General features: G+C 53.9%; 1 protein-coding gene across 5 annotated transcripts in view; it reads right to left on the bottom strand.

Annotated features, from left to right (window-relative positions):
• Positions 1-24964, bottom strand: part of LAMB3 (laminin subunit beta 3) — a 53742-nt gene that overhangs the window by 5490 nt on the left and 23288 nt on the right. For all 5 annotated transcript variants that reach the window (XM_070397007.1, XM_070397009.1, XM_070397008.1 and 2 more), the window contains 17 exons: positions 18090-18204; positions 17522-17595; positions 15605-15796; positions 14238-14301; positions 13657-13850; positions 11802-11922; positions 10487-10675; positions 9190-9345; positions 8653-8849; positions 8091-8202; positions 6986-7364; positions 5552-5712; positions 5217-5437; positions 4729-4926; positions 4260-4404; positions 561-768; positions 4-145 (listed from right to left, as the gene is read on the bottom strand). In XM_070397007.1, coding sequence (XP_070253108.1) covers positions 4-145; positions 561-768; positions 4260-4404; positions 4729-4926; positions 5217-5437; positions 5552-5712; positions 6986-7364; positions 8091-8202; positions 8653-8849; positions 9190-9345; positions 10487-10675; positions 11802-11922; positions 13657-13850; positions 14238-14301; positions 15605-15796; positions 17522-17595; positions 18090-18204 — 2868 coding nt within the window. The remainder of the gene's footprint in view (positions 1-3; positions 146-560; positions 769-4259; positions 4405-4728; positions 4927-5216; positions 5438-5551; positions 5713-6985; positions 7365-8090; positions 8203-8652; positions 8850-9189; positions 9346-10486; positions 10676-11801; positions 11923-13656; positions 13851-14237; positions 14302-15604; positions 15797-17521; positions 17596-18089; positions 18205-24964) is intronic.

Below are 24964 nucleotides of genomic sequence, written 5' to 3'. Positions count from 1 at the left end.
CACCTCGGCAACCCTGCCCTGGATGAGCTGAAGGGAGCGGCTGGTGCCCTGCATGGTGTCCTGTGCTTCCTGCAGCGCCACGCTGCCCTGGCGCAGGTTCCCCACCACGTCCTCCACCTGGCCCTCCACTGCGTGCGCCCGGCTCCTGGGGCCGACAGGGCAGAGACAAGAGAATGGGTGGGCAGGAATGAAGAGGCAAGTGGTTCCACCCACTCACCAGTCCAAGAGAATGTTCTTCTCAGCCAAGACAAGGCAGAACTAACTCAGTAGCTTTTCCATGCCAGGCCCCCCACCCAGCAGATATGATGAATGGGAGGTTATGTCAGAGACACCCTGTGGGCACGGTTTCCCAAGTGGAAGGCAAGGGTCACCTTGAATAAAGTTCCGTTGTGTCTCACGTCACCATCCCCCACCACAGTGAGCACCCCCTCCTGTCTCCCAGCCCCCCTGCACCCCTCTGGCTCAGAGAACTTCTTCTCTCACTTCCAGCAACAGACTTGGGGAGCAGGACGCCAGCCCAATCCTGGGCAGGGAGGAGGAGTTCAAGCCCAGGGCCCTACCTGGCCTGCTCGGCCTCGGCCTGGAGCCTGCGGGCCCGGGCAATGTCCTGCTTGGTCTGGGACAGCACCAGGTCCACGTTGGGGAGCCTGGCTGCGATGGCCTGGATCTCGTTCATCTTCCGCAGGACCGTGGCCGAGTCTGTGGGCAGCCACAGGGCCAGCACCGCCTCGCTGACCTCCTGGATGGTGGCTGCGTCAGTGTCAGGGTCTAGAAGACAGCCGGCGGTCAGACTGGGAGAGCCCCGCCGCCTCCCCCAAGGTCAGAGGCCTCTCTGGGCTGAGCGGCAACCGGGAGGGGGGGGGGGGGGACGGGGGCGGCACCACTGTGGCATCTCGCCTGGTGCCCCAAGGCCCTGCTGCCCCCTCTCAGGCACACTCAGCGGCCCATTCTCTGAGGGTTTCCGGGATGTGGGAAGATGACTGTCGGCACAGCTGTGACAACTGAGTGTCTGGTGGCACAGGAAACTGCAGGCTGGGGAGAAGGAGGCGGTGCCAGACAGCTGGTCCTGCACAATGCTGGAGCACAAACATAATCAGCCCTAAATTGGGGAGGGCGGCCAGGAACTGGAACTGCTCCCTTGGCAATACGACCCCTTCCGCGTGCTCCCCCTCAGACCAGAGTGCTCCTTTTGGCAAAGGCAGATGAAAATGATCAGGTCTTTGCTCAAAGGTCACCTTCTCAGAGAGGCCAACCCTGGCCATCCAATCTCAGATCACAACCTCCACTCTACACTGACCCTCCTTACCTTCTTCTCTGCTTATCTTTCCCTGCTTTATCACCACCCACATGCCAACACGTAGCTCATTTATCTGTTTTCTGTCTCTTTTCCTACTAGAATCTGAGCTCCATGAGGGCAGGGTCTGTTTCATCCACAGCTCTATTCCTAGCCCCTAGCAGAGTGCCCAGCACGTAGAGACACTCAGTGTTTGCAGAGTGACTGAATGACTGCAAGGGTTCCAGACCCAGGCCTCCCCACTGCTAGTCGAGCCACCTGGGGCAAGGCAAATGGCCTCTCTCAGCTCAGTTTCCTGATCTGTGAAATGAGAATAACCATCCTCAACCTGAAGGGATGAAATGACACAATCAAGTAGCAAGAATTTTACAAACCATCTCTGGATCAGAGATTAAGCTCAGAAGCCCAGAGAGAGCATCTCCTCCACATCTCTCCCTGTTCACTTTTTACAGATTCCACTGCTATTGATGCAGTAGTGAAGGGAAGGGGGAGCCCACCTACCCAGATGGTTTGCCCTGACCTTGAACTCCTCTGGGGCCCTAGGACCCAATCTAAAGGGTCCGGGATAGGCTTCCTAGAGAGTAAGATACCTGGAGAGTTCCTAGAGGATGAGGAGGAATCAGCAGGTAAGGAGAGGTGAGGCAGGGAAGACAATCCAGGGAGAGGAAAAACATTAGCAAAGGCAAGGAGGCAAGAGTGTGTGTGTGTGTGTGTGTGTGTGTACTAATATGTGTGCGCGCTCATGCTAGTGTGTGTGCTCATGCTCGTGTGTCCATGTGAACTACAGAGTAAGATGAGTCCTCTGCACTCACTCCAAGCTGGATGCACATAGGCAAGTTACTTAGCCTCCTTCATCTGCAAAGAGGTAGGCGGTGGGGACAGAATGATGTAATACAGTGGGGCCTTGACTTACGAGTTTAATTTGGTCCGTGACGGAGCTCGTAACTCAAATTACTCGTATGTCAAATCAAAAGTGAACGAGTGAGACACGTGATGCTGGGCTGATGTTGTGGCGTTCACTGTGACGTTCGCTGCACCAACTAGCGGTGGGGTATCTGAAGCTGGCTCATAACCCGAATTTTAGCTCGCAACTCAAAGCAAAAAATAGGCCGAGAGACAGCTCGTATCTCGAAAAACTTGTTAGTCGGGACACGTAAGTCAAGGCCCCACTGTACATGAGAAGCACTTAGAACAGTGGTTCTCAACCTTGGCTGCACATTAGAATCACCTGGGAATCTTTTTTAAATCCTAATTTCTGGGCCTCGTCCTCCGGAAATTCTGTTTCTTGGTTATGGGGTGGGGCCACAACATTAGTAACAAAGAAACAGAATTTCCGGAGGACGAGGCCCAGATATCAGGATTTTAAAAAGATTCCCAGGTGATTCTAATGTGAACCAAGGTTGAGAACCACTGACTTAGAACAACGCCAGGCACTTAGTAAGAACTCAGTAAACCTGAACTATTGTTTTGTCAGTTCCCATTTGAAGAGCCAGGAAAGGTGACACCCCCGCTTCCCCAAGGTCTCCGCCCCCACGCTGTGACCCTGAGTGCCAGCACCAGGACCCCGGAGACCAGACCCTGCCATGGAGACTGAGAACTGTCCTGGGTCCCTCCTTCTCTCTGCCCCTGGCTCTGTAATAGGACTTGACCTGAGACACAAGTATAACTGAGAGGACAAAAGTGGCCCCCCAGCCCGCAACTCCCTGCTGTTCATGGGAGCCTTGCACCCTGAGAACAGACTTGGTCTGAGTCTGGGCCCCAAACGTTGCCCTGCCCCTCTGTCCATGTCTATCGGGCACCATCTCCCTGCATCCCCAGGTAATTCTCTCCCCACTGGGGCTCCCTGGGAGGGCGGCTCCAGCATGACCACAGAGAAGCCAGGGGACCTCAAGGGATCCTTTCTGCTCCTCTCTGACCTGCTATCAACTCTCAGGAGGGGCTTCCGCCTGTTTGGAGCAAAGGCAGTTCAATAGTAGCAAGAAGAACCACTGTCGTCACACCAAGCCCTCAGCTCCTTTTAACGAGGCTCCCAGCCAAGCAAATTCCCTGGCGGGGACCAGAAATCTAATATCAACTCATTCCTGAGGCACCTTTAATTTTTCAAAACACATTTTACATCAGTGACTCGATCCCCGGAATACACTTGTGAAATACTACCATCCCAGTTTGCAGAAGCAAAAGATGAGGCAACTCGAAGAGCGACTTGCCCAAAGTCACCAGGTTCCTGCGGGGGGCGTGGGAGGGGCTCTGGTTCATTTATTCATTCAACCAGCTTTGGGTGTCTGGCCTTATCCTAGGTGCCAGTGACACAGAGAACAAGACAGACAGCCATCCCTGCCCTTTGGAATTTACAGTCTAGTGGGGAGATAAACAATTCACTCCTGGATGAATGGATTCTAGAACACAGGCTCGGAGCAACGTGATGAAGGTCAGACGCCAAAGGGGAGTGGGAAGGAGGGGTGGACCAGGTAGGACAGTCATGGAAGCCCTCCCCCTTCCCCCGCATGGGAGATGATATTTAAGCTGAGACCTGGAGGGCAAGAATCCGAAGCCTTGGCGAGAGCACGCCAAGCAGAGAAAGACCAAGCAAAAGTCTCGAGACAGGCAGGAGCCTGGCCTGTTCAAGGTCATCAGTGAGCAAAGCAGGAAGACACAGGGCCGCCTACCCCAGAGGTGAGCAGAGGCCACGATAAGGAGCTGGGAGTTTATTGCAAGAACAAGGGGAAGCCAGGGGAGGATTTTAGGCATGAGTGGCATCCCACACACACATTTTTTAAAGTTGTTTTTGGCAGTTTTGCTGAGGACGGACCTGAGGGAGCAGGAGGGGAGGTGGGAGCAGCCAGCTAGGGGAGTGACAGGGCCTGGTCCAGGTGGCCTGGAGGCAAGGGAAGGAGGTGGCTGGCTGACCTGCCAGGACAGCAGGAGTGGAAACATCAGCCCAGAGGTGGGCAAAGGCCAGGCTCACCTGAGAGGAAGTCCCGGACCTGCTGGATGAGGAGCCGCGTGCGCCTGACGTCTTCCTCCATCTGGGAGCGGCTGGTGCTCACCTGGGTCTCCAGGCGCTGAGCATCTGACTGCACCTGGGAGGCGGCCTCCTCGGCCGCCCTGATCTGCAGACACGCGCTACAGGTCAGCGATCACCAGAACCCCAGGAGGGCCTCCCTGCAGACCCCAGGGTTCTGAGGACACCCACTACCCAAGAGCTCCCTGGGAAACATTTGAAACATTTGGTCCCAGAGAAAAGTGATGTGGAGTCAGATTTTTTTTTTAAAAAGCCCAAAACGTTGGCACCAAAGTCTACTTCTGACTTGCTGTGGGGCCCGGGGCTAGTCAGGGGACATCTCTGGTCTGTAAAATGGGAATTGACCTCTCCCGGGAACTCTGTCCTCTCTGCCTCCTCCTTCGGGTGCCCACCTCACCTTGGTCGCACCTACCATCTGTCTGGTCTGCTGGAGCTGGGTGTTGAAGCCCTGTAGCTGCGCGGCCACCTGCCCCGCTGTCCGGAAGGCCCCACCGGCCTTGGGGAGGATGCCTCTGCAGTGGGAGCCGCAGGCTGTGCCGTTGTCTCGGGGACAGAGCTCACCAGGGCACGCTCCTGGGGTGCAAGGTGTCTGCCTGGAGCCCCCACAGAGCTGTGCAGAGAGGGGCCATCAGAGGTACCCAAGGCTCCTCAACAACCACTCCCATCCCACACAAAGAGCCAGGCATCTCCATGGCAACTGGGCACCAGAAATCTGTTTCCTTGGCAACCGTTGAGCACACCGTGAGGGGCCAAGGGTCAGGATGGGTGGGGAAGTGGGGTAGATTCACACTGCCCTAACAGGAAATGCATTCAAGTAGTTGGTGTGTGACAAGCTGGGGTGTGTGACAAGCTGGGACCGGGCCTCAGGGAAGTGGGGCTCCATGCCATGCCTCGCCTCACCTTGTTGATGGTGGGCGTCAGATCAGGCAAGGAAGCCATCTCCAGCTTCAGGGCTGCGAGCTGGGGGCCCCCGGCTCCTCCGCCGCCTCCCGCCTGCTGCTCCAGCTTCTCAGCCTCTCTCCGGCTGTCCCTGACTTGGAGCAGCCGGTGGGAGCTGTCGGAGACCTGCTGGGTAGCCTGGGATGACCGCTGGTAGGCTTCCGTCAGCATCCGGAAGGCTCCTGTGGAAAGAGGAGAGGGAAATTGAGTCACCCTGGACCCGGAGGTCTGGAGATGGAGGAGCAGGAGGCGAGGTGTGGTGTGGTTGTGCACGGGGCTAAGCTCCCCCTCCTCACCTGAAGGGTCAGCACCACTGATCTTTTCAAACTGCTCCCTCTTATTCTGGTACAGAACGAGGAGGTGATTGAAGCTTCTGTCCAGAGTCTCCAGGTCTCCGGGGAGGGACAAGGTCTCCTCCTCCAGGGGCAGAGCGGGCTGCAGGTCCTGCAGGGTCCGCCTGAGATGCGAGAGGAGTGTGCACTGACATACAGGAGGGGTTGACTCCCCAGAAACAGCCCTCCCTTTCAAGAAACGGCTACCAAGTCAGGAAGGACAGAGAGGCCTTCAGCGAAGGTAATGGGACAGAGATGTCACAGGCCGAGGATTCTGCTGGGCAAAGGCTGGGAGGGCAGCCTAACCTCCCTCCCTCCCTCTGCCAGCAGGTCCAGAAAAAACTCTCCTTCCGTGACTACCATGCCCCCGACATCCCCGACTCCCCTGCACCTTGACTGTGACCCTGACATCCCCGACTCCCCTGCACCTTGACTGTGACCCCGACATTCCTGACTCCTCTGCACCTTGATTGTGACCCCAACATTCCTGACTCCCCTGAACCTTGATTGTGACCCTGACATTGCCAACTCTCCTGCACCTGCCCACAGCTGGCTCCCTTAAGGGGCACCCCGACGCTCCTCCTGGGGTCCCTACAGGTTGACCTCAGCCACCACCTGTGTAACTGAGGCTCTCCTCGGTAGCCACACTTGCCCACTGAGCTCCCACAGCTGCTTCCTGCTGGCTGGCTGCACCTGAAGGAGGTCACCTGCCCAGACCCAAGCCATAGAGCTTTCAGAGATAGGCCTCTCTCCAAGCCTCGAGTGCTCCACCTCCAGGCTGTGCTCAGGCCTGGGCTGCCCATCCACGGACTGCCTGTCTGTGTCTACCAAACGCCTAGGGACTCGCTGCTCAATTGTGAGTTAGGTCAGTCACACACCTGGACAGCTCTGGGCCCTGACGTCCCTGCGGACTCTGGGAATGGAAACTAATTATAGAAGCTTCCAGAGATAAATCTCACTAAGAAGGCGCCTCTGCTGGTAGGAGGGGTGTGGGTGGGACCGCTCCCATTCCAAAGAAAAAGACAAGTTATTCTTAGATCCCCTGCCTCTCGGATGCCCTCCGCCCGCCGGGTGACTAATCCAGAGCTGAGTCCCTCTCTCAGGCAGGCCCGGCCCTGGAAAGAACCCGGCTTGGGCTCGGGCCTGGGCTCAGAGTTCCCCCTGTGGCCGCAGGGCTCTGTCACCTCATTTACCTGGGCTTGTTTCCTCACCTGAAAAATGGAAGTGATGACACTCATCACACCAACCACAAGGACCGTTGTGACAGTTAAAAGAGAGAGTCTGTGGAAATGCTTTGTAAACGGCAAAGGGCTCTACCCATGTGATGAAAGACGGGGGCACCCTGGTGTGAGGCCCTGTGGCCCAGTTCTTCTCAGGGCTTGGCAGGGAGAGGATTACCTGAGAGAGGAGATGGCATTGGCCACCTCAGCCACCTCCCGCTCGGTGGCCGGGGCGCCGCCAAGAATTGCCTGGATCTGCTCTATCTTGGTCTTTGCATCCAGGATCCGGGAGGCGAGGCGGGGGTCCTCCAGGCCGGACCCGGGCCACAGGCTGGCGGTGGCATTGCGGAGGCCGCTGAGGCGCCGGGCCTGCTCCTGGAGGTTGGCGTCATAGGACTGGAAGCAGGGATGGCAGGCCACACACAGCGGGTAGCGGTCACAGTAGCCTCGCTGGCACTGGTCACAGCGGGGCCCGGTCAAGCCAGGGCGGCAGAGGCAGCGGCCCGAGGCCTTGTCACAGCCTGGGCCCTCCGTCCCCCGGAAGTCACAGTCACAGGCTGGGGAGGAGGAAGGAGGCCGGGGTCAGGGAGACAGAGGGGTCTAGTAGGCAGAGTCTGAAGAGAAGCTCTTTCTGACTCAGAATAAGAGACCAGAATAAAATCATGGTGACGCCAGCAACCAAAGCCAGCACTGTCTTAGCACCTACTACGTCCCAGGCACTGTTCAAAGTCACCACACACACAGGAACTCGCTTAACCTTCACAGCTGCTCCACGACAGCTGGCCACCCTCCTGCTCTCATTTTTATAGATGAGGCAACTGAGGCCCAGAGAGGTTAGGTACGGAGTGCCCCTTCCCCAAAGGAGAAGACTGAGGCCTGCAGAGGGGCCGAGCGAGCCTGGCCACTTGTCAAATGAACTTTCTGAGCAAAGTAGTCCTTTCCCTCAGGACTCACTGTCTCCATCTAAGAAGAGGGACGAAACATCGCCCCTCCCAGCTGCAGCCCTGGAGATGGCTCTGAGAAATGCTTGCTCAGGGAGGTGGGGAGCAAAGCACCCTCCTGTCATGGGGACGTGGGGAGGACCCCATGTCCCTGGCCCAGGGCTGGGAAGCCAAGCCGGCTGCTGGAGCAGTGGGGAGCCTGAGCTCTCCCAAGGCCCTCAGGGTCCACCACATGAAGCACATGGCATCCTCCCAGATCCCAGACCACGTGCCCCCACCACGGGCCCACCCACATGCTCATCCCGCCATAGCCTCCAGTCCCCCTGCTCCGTGGGCACGAACCTCGGCATCCCCCGGCCGCGTCGCCGTAGGTCTGGTCGGGACACTGGCGGATGGCTGCAGCGTTGCACTTCAGGCCACCAAACCCTTCCCGACAAGGGCACTGCCCTGTGAACTGTGGGGAGGGGGAGACCATGAGGGAGCCTCCCTGGAGCCCCAGCCTCGGAGAACCCCCCTGGTGTGGCCCCACACAAGGGCTTCCACTCAGAGACAAGCTCTTCAGTCTCAGCCCAGGATGGCCCCGCAGAAGGGGTGGCGCATGGGTAATGCCAATGCTCCCAGCCACAGAGGGAGCTCACTGCTCAATTGTGAGAGTTAGGTCAGTCACACACCTGGACAGCCTGGCCACTGACGTCGGTGAGGACTCTGGGGATGGAAACTAATTATAGAAGCTTCCAGAGCCAAAGCTCACTAAGAGTGGGTGGCCTCCCAAAGGCGCTGGCGACAGAGCAGCCCAGCCTGACTCTGGAAAGGCCCAGAAGGGCAGTGGGAGGAGATATGGACGTGTTGGTGGACAGGTCCCCTCTCCTGTCCGGGGACCCACGGGGTCACCCCCACCACATACCGGGTTGCACTGGGGGCTGAGGGAGTTGTTTGGGTCGCAGGCACACGGCTCGCAGCCCCGGCCACTGGCCAGCTTCCAGTGGTAGGGAGCGCACTGGTCACATTTGGGGCCCACCACATTGGGCAGGCACAGGCAGCGCCCGCTCTCCTCTTCACATGGCATGTCCCGTCGGGACCCCAGGATGCTGCAGTCACAGCCTGCAGGAGGGAAGGCTGCTGAGCTTGGGGGTCAGCCCACCAAAAGCTCACCCCCAGAGAACATGCAGCAGGAGGGGCCCAGCCTGGAGAAGAAACAGGCAGGGCCGATCGCTCCAGATAACCTGGCTGACTCAGAAGCCACCGGGGTTCCCACCAGTCCCAGCAGCTGCCCACTGGGCTGCCCGCCCTGCCTCCCACTGGTTGACTCAGTCCCACCTTCCAAACTGGGCCTGTGCTGCCACCTGCTGGATGGCATAGCACAGTGAGCAGGTTAAGTCATGGATCTGGTGTCTCCATGCAGCCTGCCCCAGGCCATGCCAGGCTGGGCCCCCCTACTCACGGTGGCAGCCCTGCGGGTTGGTGTAGGTGAGTCCTGTAAAGCCCGGCTTGCACAGGTCGCAGCGCTCCCCCTGCACATGCTCCTTGCACACACACTGCCCAGTCATTGGGTCGCAGGGAGCCCCCGGCACTGCCCCGTCCGGGTCACACTCGCAGGCTGAGAGACAAAAGCGGCCACCACAGGAGGAATAAGGAAGAGCATAGAGTGATGAGCCCATTGTAGGAGCCAGGCTTCGTGGTGAAAACCTTAGTAGGGCTATTTAAATCCTCTGTGCCTATTTCTTCAGAGGCTTCTTTTGAGGAATAAATGAGTAATATCACAGGGACCAGGGCTGGGCAGGTGTTATGCACTATACACGTTCTGTCACATTATTTACTGAACACCTACTATACACCAAGCACTGAGCCAGGCACTCTGGCATGCTGCCCTAGGTCATCCTCATGACAACTATGAAAGGTTATGAGCATCCCTACTGTGCAGATGGAGGAAACTGAGGCTCACTGATGGTAAACAATGTACTCGGGTCACACAGCAAGAAAGTGCTGGAAACAGAAGTCAAACTCAAGTTTTCCTCTCTCCATGAATTAATGATATCAACAGGAAGTGACCCACCACCACACTGAGACCTCTTGCCTGTGTTTCAGTACACAGACTCCCTGCATCTAGAACGGCTTTCCTGATTAACCCCACCTGAGTCGGATGGCTTCCGTCCAGCCTGCTCTCTCTCGTAGGAACCCCTGGACCTATGGCCGAGTCAAGTCATCCTGGGCATCCATCCCATAACATGCCACTCATTTCTTTATTCACTAAACATTCTTTGAGCCTCAGTTATTTGCTTGTCATTGTGCGAGGTTCCGAGGATACAAGATATAATCCCTGCCATGGAGGAATTCTCACTGTTTGGGGGAAATGGAAAAATATGGAGCAAACCACCTTATAGCCTGTAAAGGCAGTGACCTATATAAAGACAAAGGGCTGTGCCCTTCCTTTTCCTGTGTGTATGGTTTATATTACCAAACCGTGTATGTGCTTCTCGACAGCAGGAACTGTATCTGATATTTACATTTTTTTCTCCTGGGCCCAAATAAGGATTACATATGATTGATTGACCAATTGACTAGTGGTCCAGGTCACTTGCTTAGAAGCAAGCGCACAGCTAAGTTAAAACAACGGCCCACCATCCTGACATACAACCAAGTCTTCCTGTGGGTTTGTGTGTCCCAGGGACATGGGCTCTATTGTGTCCGGCACAGATGGAGCATCGTGGACAGACGGTACCCAGGGAGCCCCTACTCACGGATGCAGGTCTCCTCAATGGGGGCACCAGGGCGCCGGTTCCGGAAGTAATGGAGCTGACACCGCTCGCAGTTCTTGCCCTCGGTGTGGTCCCGGCAGTTGTCACACACCCCTCCGTGTGCCCCCTGGCTGGAGGTGAACACGGCTGGGTCGAAGTGACACGTCTCTGAGTGGCCGTTGCAGTCACACCCTGAAAAAGGAGTTCCCAGGGCCGATGGTGGGCCAGTGCCTTCGCCATCTGCAGAGCACATCCCCTGCTGCCTCGCTGGCATCTCTCACAACTCGACAACATGCTCAGGTCTGAGAAATGAGGACGCTGAGGCCCAGGGAAATTTGTGTAATTCATTGAAGGTTATATGGTCAGTCACAGAGCAAACTAGAGGGAGAACTCAGCCTCCTGACTCCCAGCGTGGGGACTCACCCAACAATCATGTCCGTGTTGGACCAAAGAGAGAGTTCCTTGAATGGTCCATCCCAACCCTCCCCCATTGCCACCGTGGGTCTCCTGCTGAGTCACTGCCTCTTCCTGGACTGGGGACCCCTATTCCGTCCCCTCAGTTATGCAGGGAAAGGCCCTGACTCTAGACCCTAGAGCAGCCGTAGGCAAACTACGGCCCACGGGCCGGATCAGGCCCGTTTGAAATGAATAAAACTAAAAAAAAAAGACCGTACCCTTTTATGTAATGATGTTTACTTTGAATTTATATTAGTTCACACAAACACTCCATCCATGCTTTTGTTCCGGCCCTCCGGTCCAGTTTAAGAACCCATTGTGGCCCTCGAGTCAAAAAGTTTGCCCACCCCTGCCCTAGAGTCTAGGGCAGTGGTTCTCAACCTTCTGGCCCTTTAAATACAGTTCCTCATGTGGTGACCCAACCATAAAATTATTTTCATTGCTACTTCATAGCTGTAATGTTGCTACTGTTATGAATCATAATGTAAATATCTGATATGCAGGATGGTCTTAGGCGACCCCTGTGAAAGGGTCGTTCGACCGCCAAAGGGGTCGCGACCCACAGGTTGAGAACCACTGGTCTAGGGGATCAGCTGAAGCAGGAACCCAGACACATCCTACACAGGAGAGGGCAAGTGAAGAGGCCAGAGAGCAAGGATCTCTCCCAGCCTGGCTGAGGAGAAGGAGGGGGAAGCACACAGAGGTAGCAACCCAAATACTCTCTCCATCCCCACAGAGCGAGGAGACCTTCAATTGCAGGGGCGCAATTAAGACTAAATTTAAATAATAAAGAATCCATCCTCCCTGTGTCCCAGGAAAGGTCCCTGAGGCCCAGAGGGGCCAGCACCCCACTCAGTCATACTTTGGCATTCGTGGGGGTCCTGATCATCCGCAGGTCTCCAGGGCCGGTTGTTGTAGAAGGGCGCGCAGCGCTCACAATTGGAGCCGGCAGTGTTGTGCTGGCAGACACAGGCATCATGGACCTAGGAGAGGGGCCGTCAGTCATCAGGAAGGATTCTCAAAGGAATGGCCCAGGATGGACCTGCCCTTTCCCTCTGACCTTCTTCTAGGTCCACCACTCAGCATCCAGCTCAGACCCCAGCTCCTCCACCACTCAGCATCCAGCTCAGACCCCAGCTCCTCCGGGGTGCCTGTGTGTGCATGTGTGTGTGTGTGTGTCTGCTCTGCTCCTCTAGCTGGGCTTCTGCAAACCCATTCCTTGCACCTGGACACCCCATGATGCCCAGTCCAAAGCAGCACCCGGAAGTTACCCAGATACCCTACCCTCACTGGTAAACTGTGATTCGAGAAGTTTGTGGGCCCTGTAGAGCTTTCTGTTGCAACAATCTATGACTGAGGTTGTTTGGCTAATGGACCGCATGATGAATCGTTACTCGACTCATTAAGGTATAAAAATAGAATAGCTATTATGTGCTAATTGTCTTCCAAATTCAGCCCAACACCCCCAGCCTGGCATTCAAGGACCTGTATGTTTATTCCACTCTCATCACTCCCTCCTGACAGCACAGCCGAGCTGAGCTCCGGAGTGGCACCCTCCACAGGCCCTTATTCCCTCACCTTTTGGTTTTTACTGGTGTTCTCCTTTCTGCCTGGAATACCTTTCTCTCCCCGTGCACCCATGAAACCCTGCTAGCTCCAATGGCACCTCCTTCGCAGGCCTCCCTGGCCCCTCCAGTTCCGTGGATTTCAACCCTGAATGTGCTCCAGAATTATATGGGGAGGTGTTTTTTTTAAATACCAACAGGCCCAATTCAATCAGAATCTCAGGGACAAAGGCCAAGCATCAGTACTTTTTAGAGTGGCGATTTCCTTGTACAGCCAGATTTGCGAACCACTGGGGCTAGGCGAGCCCTCTCCCTGAGCTCCAGCCCACAGCACGCTGTATTCCCCATGTTGGCAAACCCATGCTCTGGTCCTTAGTCAATGGGCCTTCTGGCCTCCTCTGCAGCCGGGGCAAGAGCTGGCCCGGAAGCAGAAAGAATAACGCTGACCGATGTTCATTTCGCCTGTATTTCCCTCTCGGGCCAGGTCACACGATTGCCTGGTGCCCACCTGTGGACAGGGCAAATAGCAGGCTGCCTATATGAGTAGAATGGAAGCCCTGAAAGCGAAATGACAGCTCCCTCCTTCCTGGCCCAGGGTTCCCCTCCACTGGTGGTTCTCTGTTTGGTTTCCCAGCAATAGCCCCTGGGTGGCTGGATACATTGGAGCCTCCAACCCCATCCCTGATGCATCCGATTCAACTGGTCTGGGACACACGTGACATCCGTGTTAGATGTTCTCTCTCTCACCCTACCCATCGCTCACCACTAAATGGGACTTCAGAGTTTCCAGGTCAGGACTGCTCAGCCCTGGCAGGATATTAGAACACCTCAAAGCTTTAGAAGACAAGGGCCTGGCAATATTTCCAGGAACTGATGGTGTGTGGCTAGGGCTGAGAAGCACTGCCTTAAACTCCCCCACGCCCACACGCGTGCTTGCGTGTAACTGAAAACACCAAACTGTAGATCTCAGGCATGGCTATGAAATCCTGGTCTTTGAAATGATAATCACTTACACTTTTCTCACCATTGCTAAAATGTGAAATATTCAGGACTTAAATGGAGTGCCCACCCTGCTTTACGGGAGGCTCATAAGTGTCCCTAATTGTTCTGTTCTTGCCCCTGCCCCTCGTCCTTCCCACCCTGGACTGTCACCTGCACGGCGGTGGAGGAGCCAGTGGGGGCTCCGGGCTCGGGAGCGCAGCGGTCAGCATGGCCGTGGCAGAAGCAGCTCCCTCGCAGGCGCAGCTGGGACACCGCGTAGTAGGCGCTGGGGGGATAGTGGCCCCTCTGGGGCACCGGGGCCAGCCTGGTGAAGTTGACTCTCAGGTTTGTGATCCCTCCCAGCTCTGAGAGGGGCAAACACAGGGAGGGAGGGAGGGGGGTAGGAAAAGACAATAAGGAAAGGAAGTTAGAGGCCATGAGTGTCTCCATGGGCAAGGTGGGAAAAGAAGGAAATTCTGGTTTTACCCACCCTCTTCCCTGCCTTTATAAGGTTATCCCAAGGGTCATCCTCCCCATCCTCAACCCTCCGAGGCAGAAAAGACATACACACACATTCAGGCCTTTTGCAGCTCTGGGCTACCACAGTAACCCCACAGGGTAAGCAGGGCAAGCGTTCAATCCAGCCATGTTGTCAGAAACAGGAAAGAGCAGGGATGCTCCGTGACCTGAGTCCCACCCCTGTTTCGTTCTCCACCCACAGTCCCACAGGCTTGAGGGGCAGCCACACTGACCTTGAATTTTTTGACTTTGAGTTGCTGGAATCCCAGAGGCTAAATCCATAACGTTAAGTTGGACCTAAGAGAGGAAAGAGAGAGGCACTGAGGAGGAGGTAGAATGTGTCCCCAGGCTCAGAAGTCTCCTTTCCACTCAATGTCCCACCCTCCTCACGCTACGCTGAGGTCCTTCTAACCTGGGACCCAAGACCACCATGAACGTGAGGCCTGCCAACTGCCCTCGGAGAGCGAGATGATCGCTGGGCCCTAAATAAGCGTGTGTGTGTGTGTGTGTGTGTGTGTGTGTGTACAGTCTCTCCACTCCATTGAAAATATAGTGATTCCAAGAACCTCCTGATTTCCTGGGACCAGAAATTACAGTAAAAGATGGACTGCACATGCACGGGCTTAGGGGATACTAATTTTCCAAAACCCAGGATGAACGAGAGGATCTGGAGCCCAGGGGTACATGGATGTGGTGGCTATCACTCTCTACACCCCAATTTTAACTATGCTTTGTCTTCTTCATAAAAGTCACTTATTGGATGTGACTTCATCTCATACCCTAAGGAGAGCTTTCACATCAACCCTCCACAAATCAGGAAAAAGCCCTGTATTTTGATCTGGGGTCTGGAGACGGTGGTCACTGAGGATCTGGATGTGATAACCAGGGAGCAGCTGTTACAGCGAAGGGAAGGTGCCACCCAAGCACCCCGTGCACATCAGCAGGTCAGAGCAGCGCAGAGGGCTCCCCTGAGCCTGGGCCAGAGAAAGGACAAACAGCCTCCCGCTGGTGGCGGGGGAAGCAGTGATGGAAGAAATGAGGGGATTTGACCCGGGTGGGAGGATTCGGAGGAGAGGCACTGGATTGTTTCCAGGGGCAGGTTCTCATTTCCAGCCCAGGGTTTAGGCTTAGGGGACTGTGGCTTAGACCGGGATTCCCTCCAAGGCAACGATGGGGCTCCGTGAATGGCTTCAATGGGAAAGTTAATTCTCGTGTTATACCCTACTGAGGTGAAAGCGGAGATCAGATGAAATGTGTGTCTTTGCTCACTTGACTCTGAGCAGCCATCTCAAAATCCTCACACTGGAGCAGAGTCGGTTGTGCCCTCTCCACTATGGGGACAGGCCGGTGAGCTGTGGGGTAAGGGGCCATGGCAGAGGGCAGGGCTGGGTCAGCAGTGCGCTCAACATGTTTCTGAAGTACCCTTCCTGGCACAAAGAGGACAAGCAACGAATATTTTGAGGGTGGAGAGCTCAGGAGAGACATTGAGGCGCACTGCCCGAGGGGGCTCTCATCTCTTCTCAAGAGTCTGGGTGAAGGTGTGAGCAATGCCATGTCAGAGACCCCTCCGGGCTACATGTCCAGGGTCCCGTCTACTTACCCTGCCCCCGTCTAGGTGCGCATGAGGCCTCTGGGGCAGAGACTGGCACCGAGGGTCCTGCCAGCTCTGAGGCTGGCCCTGGCGGACGCGGGGGAAGGCAGACCTGCAGTCGGCAGCCAGGTACTGGTACACGTGCCAGGTCTTCCCGAAGTCCGAGGAGCGCTCGATCAGCATCCCGGCGGGCATGGGCCCCTGCGGAGACACAGACAGGGTGAGGCCTGAGTGCCTGGAGGAAGGGGAGGACCTTGGGGACACAGTCACAGAAACAGGCTCCTAGAGATGTGCTGGTGGCTGCTGTTCTGGTCACTGCAGGATGCTTAGCAGCATCCCTGGCCTCTACTGACCTCTACCCGGGCCTCTACTCACCAGACATCAATGCCCACAGTATGACAACCGGAAATGCCTCCAGAGATTGCCAGATATCCCGATTGATTGAGTACCACTACCGTACACCACACACCCCTTTGTCTGTCTTATCCACAGTTGTACTTCCAACATCCAGCGCATAGTAGGTGCTTAGAACACATTTGTTGAATGAATGGGTGAGTCTTCAGTCTGCTTTTCGCCTCCCCATTTATATCTGTAAACTCATCTCTCTCCAGTTTTCTGCCTTCCATGTCCCCATCTCTCACCACCAACACACACTTTTCCCTCTGGACCCCACGTCCACTCCCTTGCCCCCTCCCCAATGATATACCTTCTAGCCTCTTGTCTCCTGATCTTTGCTCTTTACTATTCCCTTTGCCTAGAAAGAACTTTGCCCCTCCCCTGGCTATTAGTGGTCTAGGAAGGTTTATCTTCCTGTGGTTGCATTCTCTAACACCTTCCCTACAAGACACAGCAAGCTAGAGGTCCCCTCCCATGCTCCCCAGAACTCCTACTTAGCAATATCACAGCACACTCTCTCGCCACTGGTTCGCTGCTTTCCTGCATGTACTAAGCCAACGTGAGGAGCATGACTTAGCTTTATTCATCTTTTATCCCTGACAGCTGGCACCAAACCCAACATAATCAGTGTCCTATGTGTCTGTAGCAAGGATGGACATATATATGAACGGGTGAGTGATAATAAAACAACGAAACAACCATATCCAACCCAAGGAAGGTGCCCTTGGAGACGGGGCATTTACTCAACGACACTGGCATTTCTCAAAACACTTTTGGCCTTTTCTTGGGGTGAGGCTCTTCATTTCCTCAGTCACACAAGAAATTCGGTTCCATTGCTTTTTATTCTCAGCTCATTTTAACTCCCGAAATTGGTATCCCCCTTCCTGGCCATCTAATCTTAATCACCAATCTTGATCCTTAAATATTTCACCATTTCTGTAGAAATATAAAATCAAATCTTCTCTGAAACAAACAAACAAAAAAATGACCCATCACAAAGGAATACAAATGTCCCCTCCGAAAGGAGTATCTCAGGAGGCTAGTCCCACAGCAGAAGCCGAGTGGACTCTGAGAGGACACCATGCTGGTGAGCAGTCAGCTCACCAGAAGGGCAGCTCCGAGAGTGCACCTTCCCGTGGATGGATGGGCCAGCTCCTGGCTGTTTGTTAACTCAACCTCATCAGCAAACTTGTGAGAGCAGAGTAATCAAGAGGGCACAACTATATAAGCGACGGGCCCAGTGGACTTGGTACTTGGCAGTGCTGAATCAGTTAGATGTGCTGGGTGGGGGGGGGCAGGGGGGAGTGAGGAAGTGGATTGATAACCCCTGCACGGCAGAGACGGGGAGCCTGGAGTTCTCCCTGGAATGGGGCCTCTGCTGTCACCACGACCTAGGCTCAGGGCAAGTGTCGTCCAGCCTAGGGGAGGGAGGCCTACCCAGCACGTGGTGCCATCAACCCAGCTCCCCGTGAGTCAGCTCGCATCACCCAGGGCCCCCTCTCCTATTCCGTGCCATCCCGGGAAGCGCACCTTAAAATCCATCATGATGTCTTGGAGCTGGAATCTCCTGTCCAGGTCCAGCTGCAGAGAGACAGGGTTCACGTCTGCAAGGACGAAAAGGAGGGACTTCAGGCCAGGGAATCTCCACCTTCGCAGCCTGAAGAAGGCTCTGGACCGCCCCAGCTCTAGGCAGTGAGAACTCGCTGACCCTGAATCTCCGATGTCCCTCTCGGTGAGGAATGGCACCAACACGTTTCTACTTATATTATCTCTTCAGCATCCCGTATGCTTTTGGCCAAACTCCCTGCTCACCATGACTTGTTGCCCCTGAGACGTTAAAGGGGTTTCAACTTGTCTATTCAACACAGACCCGTTTCCAAACCTCAGTTCCTCCAACAAGCCCATGCGGGTTAGTGGGATAAAATACCTGTAACATCTGCAAGACCTCACGCCTGGAGGAAGTAGTCTGCTTGTCAATCACCACGTCCCAGAGCCCTAACAAATGCCCGCGAAGCCCAAAGAGTTCCCAGGCACCCTTTGGCCACCCCACCTGTGGGACCCTTCTCAAGCTCGGTCCCCTAGAGGCGGCGGCCTTTACCTTTCTGTGACTGCCACCAGCGCACGGGGCCTGAAGACGAAGCCACATTCTCCACTCGATGACTGTTGTAATTGTGAGGCAGCCTGGAGTCGCACTTGCAGCATTTCATCTGCCACTGTGGGGACAGGGAGACAGCAGACTCAGGGGTGGGGTCCAGACGGACGTCTCCCCTTGGATCCTGAGAGCCCAGAGCACTCCCTCCATGGACATCCTCCCCATGGATACACTTGAAAGGGTTAACCTCTTAAACCAAGGATGTTGGTCATCTTTAAACTTAATTCCTTTGTGTCCATCCTAAGACATCGCTAAATGAATAATAAATTAAAGTTAGGGTTGGGAAAGAAGTGTGAGGTGGTAGAAAATCATTGGTATATGACCTTGCCTCCAAGAGAAACTTAAAAATGATGCCAAGGGGTGGGGGGGGGACACATTAATGTAGCACCTACTATGTGCTAAATGCAGGCTACAGAGTTTTATATCGCATCTCACTTAATGCTGGCAGCCTGGGGGGATTGCATGTCTGAGGATCAAGGAGAGGGACCAGGGAATCTGGGGTTCCAGCCCTTGCTCTGGGAGCTCACTTTCTGAGCTCAGTGTTCTCCTCTGTAAATTGAGGGGAGGTTGGAAGAGCCATTGAATCACTCAACACATACTTATGTGTTAGCATGTACTATGTGTTAGACCCTGCTCTGGCCTTGGGAGTTATAATAACGAACAACACAAAGACCCTGCCATCAGGGAGCCCACATTCTGGTAACATTTAGGGGATCCCTAGGGCCTTCCAACACTGATGTCTGGGACCCGAGGCTCTTTCCTAGGTTTGGCCTTCCCCCACCCCAGGAGAGAATCCTGGTGGCGCCAACCAAATAGGACTCTAGGCATGCAGCCCTGGGCTGAGGACAGTGGCTCTTGCCCTTGAAGATGGGACTGAAGTGGGCAGCCAAGAAGGAAACAGCCTCACGGGGAGGTCCCAGAACCACTCCTTCCCTAGCCTGTGCGCTGGAGTGAGACAAGAGACAGAGCTGATGCCATGGGCTCCACAGGAGGACAGGGATGGCCAAGAAAAAGAACACGGTCCTTGTTCTTTTAGTTATTGTGTGTGAGCACACCTCTCAGAGCGAGCATCACCTTGTCCCAGCTGCCCCTTCAACACACATAAAATTGTTTTCTCAGAGTAACCATGGGCCCACACCTTGTGTCCAGAGCAAAGATCACTGTGCCGAGGGCTCCAAATTACCCAGAAGTAGAAGCAAGGCTTGGACAAGAACCTCCCTGGCCTGCTGGTCCTCCTGGGTAGAAACCACTGTCCCTCCACACACCCCCCCCCCACGTGCCTCTACTTCCCCCTGGGCCTCCTCCTCTGAGGCCCTCCAGCTGCTGACCCTCTGCCCTGCCAGGAAAGGTGATGAGCTACTGAGGTCATGTCTGCTGAACTGATTAACCCCACAGCTCCGTCCCAAAGGGACACCCAGTTAATTAGTATGTCAGGCCTGTGACTTAGTTATAAACTCCTTAGCTGACAGCTTGGAATGGTGACCGCAGAAGGGCTGCCAGGTGTCCTGGCTCTCGGAGCCTCTGCCTCCCACCCCTTTCCAGCTCTCACCTCCCATCTGCAAGAGAATTGTCACCATCCTGATTCATCATGTCCAAAAGTGCTTTTTAAAATAATAATATTTGGACATTTAATGCGCCCATTATGGCTGGCACATGTGGCCTGCAAGACACAGCACCCACCATCCCCCGCCCCTCTCTGTCCCTGTCCATTCCTTGCCCTGCCACATTTTTCTTCACAGTACATATCTCCACTGGACAGCTGTGCATTCGCCATCTATTTATTTGCTTACAGTATTTTATTGTCTTCCTCTCCTGGTAAGTAGTATGATTCCCATTTTACATGTGAGAATGCTGAGGCTCAGAGAGGTTACGTGACTTTCCTATTGACTGATGGGCAGTATCAGCATCAGAACTAGAGAGGGCCCCTTCCCTCTTGCCTCCTCCCTCCTCTCTCTCTCTCTCTCTCTCTCTCTCTCTCTCTCTCTCAGTGCACAGCCATCCTGGGAAGCATGGTCAAGAAGAGGGACAATGTCTGTCTCACCCAAAGGTCATTTCTGACCCTGAAGCTGACCCTGGGGGAGGCTAAGGCAGAGACAGCACCTTGGGAAGAAAGCCGGCTTCCCTGGCTGACCCAGCTCAGTTAGCACGGAGACTGCAGATGAGTCCGTGGCTGAAATAGCGGTGTGCCACCTCAAATGATCCTTTCTGGGCAAGAGCAGCCTCCTGCTGGGATCTGACTCTCCTCCAGGTCCCTATTTTGGTCCCTGGCAGAGAGCACGCCCTTCTCCCCACTCTGCCCAGCTTCTCAGGGGCAAACGTTCCTACTCCCCACCCTCTGCACTCCGCACACGTCCCACAGAGACAAGAGCGGCTGTCTTCCGGTGGCCTGTCACCAGAGCTGTCTCCCCGCTCTGCTGGGAGCTGATCCCAGCTGCTCCCTGGCCAAGAGAGCGGCAGAAGCAGGCTCTTTCTTTCCTGGGGCCACGGGAATGGGTGCTAGAGCAGCTCAACCCAGGACTCTGGAAATGCCCTTGATATTCCCAAATGATGGACTATTATGTAACTACTAAAAACCGTTGACATATGAGGAAAATGCTTACATTATAATGTTTTATGAAAAAAGTTGGGCATAGACTTGAATATACATCATGATCTCCTTATATATAAAAGGAACAGAAAAATGTTTGGAAGGAAATACACCAATATTATAAAATCACTGATATTCAGCCATTTTGACCCACAGAAATGACAACTGCATGTAGTTTAATCTAATATCTCTGGGAAATGGATTATAGGTAACTTTTCCTCCGTCTTTGTAATTTTTTAATAATTTAAACCTTTCATACTTTGGATATATATTAACTTTTATACTCAGGAAAACAGACATTCTTGTAAAATGTCCCAGGTGTTCAGTGTGGACTGGTTACCCTGCCGCCTCCCTCAGTCCTCACAGTCTAGGGTACCTATGCCTCCTCCACCTTCCCTCCACGTGTGCAGGCACTGATGGAGGGATCAGATGGCTCGTACTCCTAACACTATGTGCTGCTTATCATAGTAACACGGCTAAAGGAGCGGTTAATCTCAATCCTTAGAGACAGGCTGAGCCAGCCGGCTTGCGACAGGTATTTTAAGTAGCTCTGCCTGCCCACTAGCTAGCGGGATGGCGGCCCGAAATAGAACTGCTCATGGCAGAAGCCCACATGAGGACAAGCTGCTGATTTCTTCTTCCCCCTTGGGCCTCAGTGTCCCTTTCTACTTCATTCTTGTATGTCTCTATGTAGTGTGTGTGTGTGTGTGTGTGTGTGTGTCCTGGTGGGGCTCGTCCCCTGGTGTGTGCTACGTGTACGTGCCTCTGTCTCTCTGAGTGATAGAAGCTCACAGCTGCAGCTGCTCTCTCTGGGGTCACTTGGCTGCATTCTCCTGGCAGCGCTGCCTCGGAGACACAGAGTTAATATCAATCCAGCCTGTCAGGCCTCCAGCCAGTTTGGCTCCTGCTTGCTCTCCATCTGGCAAGGTTGAGCCTCTTTCCTTATCCTGGAGCCTTCTAGAAGCTCAGCTCAGTCTGGCCAGAAGACAAGCCCTCCCAGAGAGCTCAGGGAGGGCAAAGGAGAGAGCAGGAGCCAGCAGGAGCCAAACACAGTGGAGAGGGCTGGGGAAAGGACGGCAATGCAAGCAAAGCTCTGTGTCTTTGCAGAACACAGCTAATTCGGGGTAGGGGTGGGGGGGCTAGCAGTGGGGGGGGAATAGAAAAACAGGCCCTGATTAGACATGGCCCAGCTCCCTCCCAAGAGCAACCAGAGGCCACCTGTGTCTATATAAGGAGCTACAGTCAGGGTCTTGGCTGGCAGCCAAGGCCAAAAGAAAAAAAAACAGGACACACAAAAAATAATAAAATTTTTAAAAATCCAGCTCTCTGCAAGAAAAAAAACATTCCCTCCACTTCAGCTTCCTCATTGGTTAAATGCAGGGGTGGGATGAGATAATGAAGTTCCTCCTTGCTTTAACATTCTATTAGAATTCTCCCTTACTCTGTCCAGCTTATTAGCTCAGAAGTTAGAGACTCCAAACAAGAAAGCAAAGGAGCCCTAGCTGGTTTGGCTCAGTGGATAGAGCATTGGCCTGTGGACTGAGAGGGTCCCAGGTTCGATTCCGGTCAAGGGCACGTGCCCGGGTTGTGGGCTCAATCCCCAGTAGGGGGCGTGCAGGAGGCAGCCAATCAATGATTCTCTCTCATCATTGCTGTTTCTATCTCTCTCTCCCTCTCCCTTCCTCTCTGAACTCAATAAGATATATATTTTTAAAATTTTTTGAAAGAATGGGAAGGAAGCAAGAGAAATATAAGCCATTGGCCAGACCCCATACTGCAGAAACACTCTTCCGGCAAAGTGGACAGGGAAAGAAAGGTCCCTAAAGGCCTTTGGTCAGCAAGGCCTCATTTAGACCCCAATGAGATCCACCAGCCTCACCACTTCTATGTCAATGGATGTTGCCAGCAAAGATCAAAAGTCAGGGCCTGCTGGGGTGCGGGTAAGAGTGCCCCAATGCTCTGAGGTACATTTTGACCAAAGCCTTAATTCTATACCACCCTCATCTCCATCCAAACTAAGTTCAGAAAGGTCACTTTCTAAAGCTGATTATAAAAATGATGTATATCACACATCCAGAAATTGCACTGCACCGTGCTCTCTTCTGTGTTACCTCATTTCATCCTTCCCAAACCTCTGAGGTAGATGTACTATATTAAATGGTAGGTATCCTCACTTCACAGATTAGGAGAGCAAATCTCAGAGAAGTTAAGAAATGTGTCCAAGTCCATAGAGCTAGGAAGAGAGGAAGCAGGGATTTCTGCTCCCGGCTACCTGCCTCCAAACCTTCTTGTCTTGTTCTAAGTCAAGGGATACAGTGGCAGGTGGGCAACCATGGAAAACCGCAGGGACTAAAACTGGTTGTCAAGAGGCTTTCCCCCTCTGTCCTGGGAAGGGCAGACCAGCCCAGACGCCCACAGAAGGAGGGGTCCCCTCACACCTGAGTGCAGAGAGTTGTCCTGGACCTCTGCAGACTCTACCAGTGACAATGGTTCCTACAGTTCCTGATAACAAAAACACAAAGTAGGTCTGCAAGAAATTGCCCAGAAACTTCTCGTGACCTGAATCCCTAGAGCAATGGGGTGAAAGGTCAGGCCAGCAACGCTGTGAGCTCACCCAGGTTTGTGTCCAGGCCTTCCCATCTCACCTTCCCCTCTCATCTCTCCGTTTAGCTCCATTAGCCACACTCCTCAGCCCATAACAACTGGGACCCAAGAATCTCACATTCCACCAACCCAAGTTTTGCTTCCCTCTGACAGCAACTCTTTTCCTCAACGTTCCCTTTCCATTTTCTTCTGTCCCCTCAAACGTCACCCATCCTGGGTCTTACTCTCTTGGGACCTTTTGCAAAATCCAGAGCTAATTTTCTCACAAGCAAACCCTTGCTGAGTTATAAACGGTTGATAATAGACTCATATGGTGCCTTTCCCAAGGGTATTTGCATTTTAAACAAGGAACTCAACGATGCTTCATCCCCAGTGGTTAGAGCTTTGCTTTGAGAGTTTCAGACCTGCTGACAGCTTCTGGAAAACAGGAGAGCAGATATTTGACTCAGAGACAGTCTCCAAGTCCTCTGAGAGCAGGGAGGATGAGGCCCTCAAGACCTACATGAACACCATCCTCTGTCTACACATTAGCCATGTCAAAGGTCAAGAAAACAATCACTAAAGAAAGACAGTGGTTGTTGTGTGTGTGCATGTGGGTGTGGGTGTACTCACGTGTGTGTGTGTGTGTGTGTATTAGGGAGGAAGGGAAGTCAACTGGCTACTGCCCCCTCAGCTTGCTCCCAGGTGATAAAAATGACAGCTGGCCCTGGCTGGTTTGGCTCAGTAGGTAGAGTATCAGCTCACAGACTGAAGGGTCCCAGGTTTGATTCCAGTCAAGGGCACATCAATGTTTCTCTCTTGCTGTCCTCCTCCCTTCCACGCTTTCTAAAAATTAAAGGGAAAATATCCTCAGGTGAGGATTTTTTTTAAAAAGAAAAGAAGAAGAAGACAGCTGTTTGGTGTACACAGCTAATTAACCTGAGGAATGCACTGCATAAGACTGCTATTAAGGCAGCTGGGTAATTAAGTTTTCCCCCACCAAGGAGGGAGTGGGGGGTAAATAAAGCATCTGGGGGAGAAGACACAACATTGGAGACACTGTCAGGAGCAGAAATGGGGCTGGAGAGCTTCCAGGTGAAGCCCACTGGTTCCTGAGGAGCGTGCACCAGCCCAGAGACAACCAAAGGGCATGGCTCCGGCCTTGCCAGTGCTCACCTGAGAAAGAACACGGCAGACCCTCAAGGTCACACATAGACACACACAGCCCAGCCAACTCCAAGAAGCTGGCGGAGATATTAAAGCTGAACTAATGTAAAGGTTGACTAACCCAACTCTTTCACTTCATAAATGGGGAAGTGGGGTCTAGAGATGAGCCATGGCCTTTGTAAGGTCACATTTCTATTCTAAGTGTCAGAGCCAGAACCAGAGCAACAACCAGGACCAGGCAGGCGACTTCACTGACCATGCCTCCTCCAGATCCTCTAACACCCACTGCAAATCAGATCAGTAGCTGTCACCGTGGCGGCAGAGAGCAGATGGCCCAAGGATGGGTTCATTTCAACAAGTATGCGAATATTTATCCTGATCAGGGAAGAAATGCTCAGGAGTGTGATTCACAGACAGAGTGGTCTCCGTGTAGACACAGGTCCCAGAGGTGGGTAGGAAACCGGATGAAACATTTAGCATCTTC

Source organism: Myotis yumanensis, unplaced genomic scaffold, assembly GCF_028538775.1.
Source record: "Myotis yumanensis isolate MYYU_CA2020_CCGP unplaced genomic scaffold, mMyoYum1.0.hap1 SCAF_17, whole genome shotgun sequence".
NCBI classification, from domain to species: domain Eukaryota; kingdom Metazoa; phylum Chordata; class Mammalia; order Chiroptera; family Vespertilionidae; genus Myotis; species Myotis yumanensis.
This window is presented reverse-complemented; position numbering and strand designations above follow the sequence as displayed.